The 10,802-nt window shown below is 47.0% G+C and overlaps 1 protein-coding gene across 2 annotated transcripts in view; it reads right to left on the bottom strand.

Moving 5' to 3' along the window:
• The window catches only part of PHAX (phosphorylated adaptor for RNA export), a 27,042-nt gene extending 21,724 nt beyond the window's left edge, over positions 1-5,318 (bottom strand). Inside the window, exons 1-2 of one of the 2 annotated variants that reach the window (XM_019516847.1) lie at positions 5,124-5,318; positions 341-957 (exon numbers count right to left, since the gene is read on the bottom strand). In XM_019516847.1, the coding sequence (XP_019372392.1) occupies positions 341-957; positions 5,124-5,234 (728 nt within the window). In that variant the 5' untranslated portion in view covers positions 5,235-5,318. The remainder of the gene's footprint in view (positions 1-340; positions 958-5,123) is intronic. The other variant, XM_019516848.1, reaches the window with a different exon arrangement.
• Between the last annotated feature and the right edge of the window lie 5,484 nt (positions 5,319-10,802).

The following is a 10,802-nucleotide window of genomic DNA, read 5'->3' as shown; positions in this document are numbered from 1 at the left end:
TGAATAATTTTGGCTGCAAATTCCACCCTCCCAGAAAAAAAAGGCTGATGCTCAGACTGGAAATTTTCCTAAATGGAGAAGTTTAGCAGTTATAAGTAATTGAAAAAAGCCCAGAAAGTGACACATCCTCAGTATGCAGAGCCACAATCCCCACTGCAAGGATGCTACATTTGCCTCAAGATCCTGGGTGCATGTATAACTCGAGATTTGCTCCTATTATTTAACATGGCCATCTAAAACATTCTACACAAATGCAGCCTTGTTATTTACTTCACTAGTTTACATATAAATAAAGGATTGAGGAAATACCATTAAAAAGAACAAAACACAAAAGTCTCACCGATAAGCAATTTCATCTGCCACTTTTTCCTCAGAATCGTCTTCAGTAATCTCATACCTCCCTTTATAATTCATCTCTTGTCTTTCACCTACTCTCTCCTTAACAGGCCGTTTCCGTTTGAGATGACCTTTTCCATTTTCTTCCTCCTTTGCCACTGATCTTTTGTCATCCTGCATGTATTCATCCAACTCTTTGTCTAAAGATTCCACCTCCTCCTGAGCTTGCTTCATAAGTTTTTTGGCCAACAAGTAATTATAAGTCTCGGACTGCCTGCTCTTGTCAATACTACCTTCCATTCCTAAAATCCCAAGTTCAGTGGCCACTGCATCCTGATTTTGTTCCTGAAGCACTGAGCCCCAAATGTTGTTGATCTTTCTACCTCCTACAGCAGTTGTTTGCTTTTGCTGGCTCTGATTAAACTGAAAAGGCTCTTGTTTCACAGGAGGATGGTTAAAACATTTCTGTCGTTTCCGTTTCCAGAAACTATCATCATCTGAATCCGAAAAACTGTCCTCGCTGGAGTCCACACTTTTGGTTGTCCGATAAGGAATAGCTGGTGCACATCCTGAAATGTTGCCCTGGAAAGGTCTAGCCGCATTGTTATCATCCTGTGGCTTCTGAAATACAAAAGTTAATTTTATAAATTAATTCTCATTCATTAAAAAAAGGAAAAAAGTAGGGCTGATGTTACTAGGGTGTTGTTATGGAATTGCTGTATTTTTAATGTCTCACATGGAAGTAAATGGCAGCACTTGCCATTAGGGCAGGGGTGAGCAAAATGTGGCTGGGGGCCGGATGTGGCCCACCAGACCATTCTATCCGGCCTGCGGGGCCCCTAAAAAAATTTAGAAAATTAATATTTGCCTGCCCCTGGCTGCCTATCATGTGGCCCTCGATGGCTTGCCAAAACTCAGTAAGCGGCCCTCCACCCAAAATAATTGCCTGCCCCTGCATAAGGGTCTATAGCTCTTACCAAGAGTTATTAATTTATCCCTCGGTCCCTTCCAACCCTAATTTTCTATCATTCTATGATTCTATAATCTTAATAACTGTACTCTGCCCAGATAAAAAAAGCAAGCTAAGGAGATTGGAAAAGCTAGTCCATCCAGTTCGACTCTGGGGAGAGAGCAGGTGTTAAAATAGAAATTCCCAAACAGGACAAGAAAAGAGACAAAGCAAGGGGTTAAAAGAGACTCAAAGGAGTAACAAAAGGTTACAAAATAACAGGCGAATCAGAGAAATAGGGCTGGAAGGGACCTCCAGAGGTCATCTAATCCAACTCCCTGTCTGAAGCAGGATCATTCCTATCCAGGCCAAAAATCTAAGAGAAGGGGTGGGCATCTTTTTTGACAGCCAGGGGAAGGTAGTGGCCTTTTCAACAAGTCAAAAGAAACTACATTGGAGCAAAGATAGAGAGGGACTCCCCAACCGAGAAGACAAGCCACAGCCAGCAGGGAAGGACTCTGGATGGAGCTAACTGGGAATTCCCCAACAAAATGAAGAGCTTTACAAAAATGGTGGTTCACTGAGCCTAAAATGTCTTGCATGAGATTAACTTTTCTCAAATCCAAGGCCTAACATCAAGGAAACCCTGCATGGATTCTTGTCAGTTCTGCTCCCAGCTGGTGACCCTGGAAGATTCACAGGGTGCAGCTCCAGACCAGTCTGTTAACTGGTCTGCTCCAGCTGTAATCCCTGGAGCCCCTGCAGCAAATCAGTGAAATTGAAAGAACATAATTTTCACCGCTGGCATTAACAGGAAAATTAACAAGAATGACAACTCCAAGAAGCAGCTGTAGGGTCTGGGCAGCTTTAGGTTTGCTGGAAATTCTGGACAGTTTGGCTTCAATCTCATCTGAACCAAAATCAAATTTCAAGATTTCCTATGAAGCAGAAACCCCCTTTTGGGCCAGATCCAAATTCAGAATGTCCCAAATCTCCAAAGTGGTGAGAGAACTGAGGTAGGGAAACTAATACAAGATTTACTATTATCTAGCATCGTGCATTTCTTATGTTGTCTTAATAAAGAGCTATATGTTTCTAAAATTCAGGCAAAGTCCATCTTTTTGTCTCACTAAACACATACCGCTGCAGAGGGAAACTGTTAGGGGTGCACTGATAAAGATCTTTTGGGTCAATACTGATGGCCGATTACTAACGAGCCACGTTGGCCGATAACCATCCCATTGCTGATACGCAGCCTGGCAGCTTGGACAGCAGCATCTGGCTGCTAAGTCTGCTAGGCGGGGAAGGAAAGGGGCAGAGGTGAGAGGTGCAGATTGAGGCCCCTGCAATGAGGGAGTGAGGCTGGGGCTGGGGCAGGCACTGCCAAGATGGGGTAAAGCATGGGATGGAGCTGCAAGTGGCTCGTCTGGAGGGGTGGGGGCAGAGAATTCTGTTACACGCACCCCCGGGGAAGCATGTGCCCCCCAGATCTGTGCACAGGGTGAGGGCAGGCTGCTGCTGTGGGTTGGAGCTGTGGGCAGCACCAAGCTCTTCCCAGCAGCAGGGGGGCTGGGCCAGGGCTGTGCTTGGGCCAAAGAAGCACTGGTGGTGCTGGGGTGGGGGAAGGGGGCTATAGGGTGGGGTATGGCCACCTCAGAATTTGTCATAGCCCCCCCCCCCAGTGCCACCACTGCCTGCTCTGAGCGCAGCCCCAGCCCAGTCCCCTCAAGCTGGGAAAAGGCCAGTGCCCCTTACAACTCCAAGCGAACAGTGAGCCTGCCCTTGCCCTGTGCACAGATCCAGGGGGCAAATGCTCCCCCCACCCCCGATGCCTTCCTCAGGGATGTCTGCAGCAGCAGAAGCTATCCCCCATTCCCTGCACCTGCCTTCTTCCCCCCCCACCATGAACTGCTTGCAGCTCTGCCCAGCCTCAGCCCCACTCTCTCCCTCACTGCAGCGGCCTGATCTGCACACCCCCCCATACCCCTTTCCTTCTCCAACAGACTTACCAGTTGGATACTGCTCTCCAAGCTGCCAGGCTGGCTGCACACACGCATGCGGCATTTATTGCCAACATTATCAGCCACATCAGCCAAAAAAAGCTGATTGCCAATAATGTCAATTTTCCTTTTATCGGTGCCGATACTATATGGGCCTATGTACTGGTGCACCTCCAGAAACTATAAACCAGAGGGCACTCACCTAGCTAGTGTTCTGGGTGACATGTACCTAAATTATAGGGGTAATGGTGTCAGCAGTGGTCTAGGGGGCATAACAATTTTGAATGTAGTTTTCGGTCTCAGAAAAGGGCAGTAAATAAGGGTTTGCATCCCGAGCGAGCAGCCTATCAAACTTACTGGAGAACAGGGCCTGGAAGAAAATCAGAGCACATGGATCCAGTTAATTCTGACCAAACACAGCAGACCCGTGAATGTCCAGCTGGGGAAATCACTGTTGAAGCCCAGACAATTTACAGGAAAATCATTTTGAAACAAATACAGCTATACCCTACTTTTAGGTAGAAACTTTTATCCAAAGATTTCAAAGCATTCTACAGAAACCAAAAGTCACCCCATGAGGGTACCCTGGAGACTGCCTAATTGTTCCTTCCCATGTAGCCAATGAGTAAACTGGAAAATTCAAAAGCAACTCATTTACAGTTACACAGAGAACCTGTAAAGGCTGACAGTGATAACATCACCCAGAGTCCTGGCTCCCAGTCTTGGACTAACCAAAAGAATCTCAAAGCAAGCATCCCAGGACTTTGTCTCCATTACTAGTTCTCTGCCAGCATACTTGAGCCACCAAAACAGAGTGGCTAAAGCACATACACACCTGCACAGCTTTGCACAGTTCCACTATGGCAGAAGTGCTGGCAGGGCATGCATTCGCAGGGCTGGAGCAGCAAACAGAAAGCCGGGATACACCTACGTGCACCTTCTCTTGGCTGCAGGGTGGCCGAAGCCTTCTGCTGCTCATGTTACTTGGCTGACAGATGCAGGGCTCTGTCACCACACAGCAGCTGGGTGCAAACATGGCCACCCACTCTGTTTTGCCAGTCGGTCTACAGGGAAAGAACAGGCTAGGCCTCATTTGCCATCATTTTCAAAAGGTGATATTTAAGAAGAGGGACCAGGAAACAAAACAAGCTATGAAAAATTATCTTTTCTCCCTTTGATGAATCCATCTCCCTTGCTAGCCCAGCTGGCCTTGCACTGACTTGCCAGCATGACTGGGAGAGGGTGTTAGGGGTCACAGAAGTAGACACCTTGGTATCCCATATTTAACCTCTTTAAATCAGGAGGACTTTTGGTAGCCCAAGTGGCTCCAGGCACACTGCCAGGACACCTCCACCCGCTGAGCACCCACCTCAGCACCATGTTGGGGGGGGATACAGCTCAGAGAGGAAACAACCATCCCAATCACATGCACGAGGTGGCGCTGGCTGTCCAGTTACCCTAGCCCAGCTTCTTCTGCCTCCCCCTTTCCCAGGGGGGTCTGAGACCAGGACAGGAACCTAAAGTGAATTTAGCTACAACATCAAAGCCCCTTCAGGGCTTGAAGGCCCAGCAAAGGAGGCGGGGTAAGGCCGGGGGCTAGGGAAGGTGTTCCTGAACCCAAGCCTGCGGTTCCCAGGGCCCCTGACACGAGCACACACCCCAGAGCCACGGGGCAGCCCCATGGGGGCGCCAAGACCTCCCCAGCCCGCAGCCCCCCAGCGGCGGCGGTTAACTGGGGAGGATTCCAGAACGAGGCGCTGCCCCTCCCCCAATCCGCGCGCAGCCGGAGGGAGGGGTCAGGCGGGGAAGAGGATGCGGCGCTTGCAGCCTCTTCTCACCGGCGGCAACGGCCCGGGAGGGGCGGCGGCGGCCACAGGCATGTCGGAGTCCGAGTCGGAGATCTCGCCGTCCTCCACATCCTGCTCCATGCCCCGCGCCTCTAGCGCCATCTTAGCCCGAGCCGCTGCGTGCTGCCGGCGGGGTTGAGGCGGGGGAGGGGCAGGAACGCGAGCGCCGCGCGTTGCCGAGCGCGTTGCCGAGAAGAGCCAATAGCGCTGCTGCCCACCGCGGCGGGGGCGGGGCTGTCCCTGGCTACTGCAGGACCCGGACCGCCTTGCGCGGCCTACTCGCCCCGGCATGCCTTACGCCGGGCAGCCCAGCAGGGACTCTATGCCCCGGCATGCCTTGCGCAGCGCGAGCGGGCCGCGGGGCATGCTGGGCCTTGTAGTCACTGCCTTGGTCCCGCCGTCTACCGAGGGGTCGTGACAGGGGTTACAGCAATGCTCTGTGCCTATGACGCATCGCAGCCTTCCTCCCATCCTCTTGCCATGTCCTTTGACGTCGTGTTTGTACGTCACGGCGTTGCTACAGTCTGTTTCCGTGCTCGGGCTCACCACATGATATGATACTACATCATTGCTTGTGACGGAAAAAGCACCCCCCTCTGCCTACGGATCCGGGGGGCGCAGTCTCAGTGGCCCCACAGGCCTTCCTGCCATGTGCTTGTTTCCATCTAGCATCCACCTGCAGCTGTCCTACAGTCCTCCTTGTCCTTGGGCCCCCGCTCCATGGACTGCAGTCCCTCATTCTCTCCATAAACACGTTTTGGTAATAGCGCTTCGCAGTCAGGTGGCACCTACCTGGCGCGGTTACATTTGCAATATGGTCCATCATTTAACCCACAGCACAGTTAACATAAGAAGCCACTTATTGGGCGTGTCTACACATTCATTAATATGCCTTAGATTCTGCACATTTAGTTTAGCACCTCTTTAATGAAGTACTAAATGTGCAATATACCTAAAGTTGCTGCGCAGTAGTACTGGCAAACAGTTACTTAGTGACGCTTAGTGCTCATTAGCCTAATAATTCTGTGCAGTAAGCTATTAGCACGGTTTTTGCTGTGTTATTAGGCCAATGGGCAGTAAGCATCTCCTGCAGACATGCCCACTGTCTGGCCCTAATTTCCAGAGCCAGCTGAGAGAAAAAAAACCCGCAAAAGGGCTTCTGTAGTGAATGTCCAAATCCTGAAGTCCAAATTCATCAGGCCTGCAAGGAGCTGTACAGTGGAGCTTTTTGCAAAATCAAGGCTTTAGTCTCTAATTAGGGATACATTTCACTGATGGCAGTAGAAGTTTGCCTGAAAACTCTGGGATTTTTAATTGTAAATATTTTGTTCCCATTTTGGATGCATAAATGTGTATAAATCACAAAAACTGTAGCCAGCCAGAGACCTGTGACTTGGGTGCAGGGGGGGGAGTGCCCTCCCATGTAAAGCAGATACATAACTGATTAGATCATTGGACTTAACAAAAAGTTATCAATGGCTCAATGTCTAGTTGGGAGGATATATCAGGCAGAGTTCCCCAGGGGTTTGTCCTGGGTTAAGTATTGGGTAATATCTTCATTAATGTTTTGGACAAGGGGATCAAGTGCATACTTAGCAAATTTGCAGCCGGCACCAAGTTGAGTGGACTTGCTGACACTGTGGAGGGTAGGGCTAGGATCCACAATGACCTGGATAGACTGGAAAAATGGTCAATCAATCAGATGATACTCAACAAGGACAAGGGCAAATTCTTGCATCTGGAATGGAATAATTGCTTGCACAAATATAGGTTGGGCAATAATTAGCTAGACTGCAGTACTGCAGAGAAGGCTCTGGGGGTTACAGTTGAGCAGAAATGGAACACGAGCCAATAAGTGCATTCTTGCTGCAAAAAAAGTCAACATCGTACTGGATTGTATTAATAGGAGTCTCCTGTGAATTAAGGGAAGTGATGGTTCCTTTCTGTTCAGCACTGGTGAGGCCTCATGTGCATGGGCAACTGGTGCCACCTGTGTCAGGTGGCCAGTCAGTGACTGGGGCGGGGGGTCCCCTGTGCCTGATCACGCTGACCAGGAAGCACAAGTGGCACTCCCAGAAGTGCCAGTGGTGTTTCACCTGGTGCCCCCACTTCCCGGCAGTAAGGACACCAGCACTCCTGCCTGCCCCTCCCCGCCCGTTGCCTAAGCGGGGAAAGCTGTCCGTCAGGGAGTATGCCAGCACTCTCAGGGGGTGCATGTGCACCCCCGTGCACCCCCTTTGCATCACCACTGCTCATGTGAAGTAGTACTGTGTTCAATTTTGGGCCCCACACCTGAAGCAGGATGTGGACAGATTGGAAAGAGTCCACAGTGCAGAGCACAAAAATGATGAGGAGCCTGGGAAGCAAAATTTAGAAGAAAGGCTGAAATAACTAAGTTATTTAGTTTACAGAAGATAAGAAAAAGGGGGGATTTGGTAACAGTCTTCAAATACCTAAAGGCAATTACAGAGAGGATAGAGATGGGCTTTTCTCTGAGGCTGAAGAGGACAGGGCTAGGAGCAATGGCCTAAAGATTCAGCAAGGGAACTTTAGGTTGGAGATTAGGAGGAACTTTCTGACCATGAGGATAGTCAAACATTTGGAAGTGCTGCCTACAAAAATTGTGGAATCTCCATTGTTGGAAATTTTCAAGAGCAGGTTGAACAGACATTTGGCTAGGATGGTTAGTCAGGGCTGATCCTGTTTTGAGCAGGAGGCTGGGTTAGATGACTTCATGAGGTTCCTTCCAGCCCTGCTTTCCTATATGTCAGCCCCAGTGGCTGAGTGGTTAGGCCATTTGTCCAGGGAATAGGAGAGAGATTTTAGGTTACCACCCCAAAAGGGGTTGATGTAGGTCTCTGACAATGCTCTAACTACCATACCGCAAATCAGGTGTTATACAGCTCCCTCTTCAACCTTCCTTTTGGAGCTGACCCACTGTCCTTTGCATTTAATAGGCATCAGATAAATGAACAGAACAAAGCAGAAGTTTCTGCTTCATTGAAGAGCATGAGTCCAGGCTCAAACCTAGGTCCCCCTCAATCTAGAGCATTAGGCATCTCAGTGAGATGCATACCCTTCTAGCTTGTCCCCACATACCTCCTCTTGTCCCCACATGTTGGCTGCCCAGAAGGGCCGGCTTCAAAAGGAATGCTAGAGAGAGACCTGGAAAATACCTAACCCATGGTATGTTAGCTACAACACTGAACTGGAAACTCAGAGAAAGAAACAGGTTAAAATCCCCCTGGTCAGGGTGACTTGGAACCCTGGCCTCTTGCTTCTAGGCAAGTACCCCAACTACTCAGCTATTGGGGCTGAAACATAAGAGGGCCATGCTTTCTCCCAGACTTATGCTCAGGTACACTTGTACATAGCTATGTACATACGTGGCCAGTGTGTAGCCTACTGAGTATGCTCAGTCTATGCATGCATGCTTGTGCACCTGCAGTGCAGAGATGGGGCTAAAAGTATCTTGGTATGTATCTGGAAAACTGGCATTTAGTCTCACAAAAGGAATTTGAATTCTGCCCAAAGTGACTTGCCAAAGGTCACACAGGCGATCCGTAGTGGAGCAATCTAGTCTGTAATGCAAAGAATCCTTGCAGATGCTGTGGCTTTAAGGTCATTGTGAATCAGTCCTTTGAGCACTGGGCCTTGTTCTGAAAAGACAAGATCTGTGCAATATTTTCAAAATATTGATAGCACAAACATTAACAATTAATTAGTGAATTAATTAGTAAATGTCTCCTTTCAAAATTCTACAGGCTGGATGTGTTACCTACTCTTTAGGTAGCAGTTTCAGAACTTCAGTACTTAATGCTGAAAGACAGCCTAGTGACAAAGTTATATACAGGAGTGTACGTCTCCAGTCTCTTTTTATTGTCCCTTTGACAGGTGTCAGAGTCAGAACTTCTGAACTAGATCTCTCTGAAGTTTCAGTTGGGTTTCCTGAGTTCATAATCTGTGAGGCATCTTGTCATTTTCAAACACAGAGAGAAGCTTGGGATCCTTTTCTTTCTGGGTGTTCATTGTGTCAGTGAATGGTAGGTCATGACAGTTATGGCCACAAAGGTCTCTTAATTAAGTGTATCAAGTATCACTCTAAAGATATGCCCTTACCTGATTCACCCATGGGGCTGCTGAAGTTCCAACTTCATCAGAGACTACATAGCTTGCAGCCAACTGGAACTTGTTTGATCTTAGGTATTCAGCTAACCTTTTAGGAAACAGGCTTTCATCAAGAGCTACAGCTAGTTGAAGACTGACTGACTGACTTGAGGGATTCCCAGCTACAGAACTTTTTACCTCTGGGTCACAAGTTCAGATACAACCTAGGTCAGTAGTAACTGAAATTTGTTTTCTGATATGTTTTCGGTGGATTATGTAAAAGGAATTGACAGCTTCATTTTAGTGACAACTGGCACCCTTTTTGGTAGTCTTAGCAGAGTGGGCAGTTATTGAATAGCCACAGAGACTACCTAATCATCTATAAAAATAGTCCCTGCAGTTAAAAAGGTACGTTATCACGTAGGGTAAGGAAGCATGTACTGCTTTTCCCTTGGCTGCACTTGTCCTATTGGTAGACAGAAAACTTTAACCTTTAGTGAAAAGGTTAGGTATCTTTCAGAAGACCTAATTTCATTTTAAAGTAATATTACATCAAGTTATTTCCCCACTCCCAGCTATAAATAGGCCACTACCGTTTATACACAAGGTAAATATACTTCATATAAAGCAAATACAGACCAGCCCTGCACTCACTGAAATCAATGTTATATTTTGTTCTGGAATTGACTATGTAGCATGTTTGTTTGTCCTAAGGATTTTTATGAAATCACCAACAGATTACACTTTGAGTTTGGAAGTCTTTTTATAGAACATGCAGTTTTATTAATGTGTAATTCTTTTGTGTTGCTTTCTTGGACCAATATGAACATTTTTTCTGGAATAACACTATCACCTACTTCACACAGAGCACTTATTTGCAGTTGCCTTATAAAGGATATTGGTATTAAATGCATTGCACAGAAGGGAAAACTGAGAGGGAAAGTGACAAAAGTCATTCAACAGATAAACCTGAAAGTAGAACCCAAGTTTCCTAAATCCCAGTCCAAGGGCACTCACATAGCTAGGAATGAATTTATCCTTTGATGAATTAAACACTGTGCACCCCACTGACTGCCAATCAAAAGGAACCATAATAACAAAATATCTCCCTTTACTTTGACGGCTGACTAAAATTCTGTTCTGTTGCAGTTTTATTTCTATCATCAACTCTTTAAATCTTCTTTTTTCTTTCAATGACTACTTTTTAAACATATCCTTACTTCTATCATCCCAAAAGATTCATAGCTACAAAACTACTTTAACAACTTTTTTTTTTGTATGGCAGAATTAATTTTAAAGGACTATTATTAAGGATATTAAAGAAATGGAGATCACATGAACTAAGGCACAGACTTGCTTACTGCTATTAGGTCCTGACTCTTTAAACAGATATACTTAACTTTAAGTGTGTGAGTATTCTCATTCAGTTTAACATGCTTAATGTGTCAATTTTCTGTGCAAAAATGAAGTTTAATTCCTACCTATGGGGACTTTTTACCATCTTGTACTGTCTATATTTTTTCCAGAGCCTGACAAAGGGACTTTGATCCCAAAAGTTTGCAG

The sequence above is a fragment of the Gavialis gangeticus genome, unplaced genomic scaffold (genome assembly GCF_001723915.1).
Source record: "Gavialis gangeticus isolate Ggan-Ray unplaced genomic scaffold, GavGan_comp1, whole genome shotgun sequence".
NCBI lineage: Eukaryota > Metazoa > Chordata > Crocodylia > Gavialidae > Gavialis > Gavialis gangeticus.
Note: the sequence above shows the minus strand (reverse complement) of the source record. Positions and strands in the feature narration are given on the sequence as shown.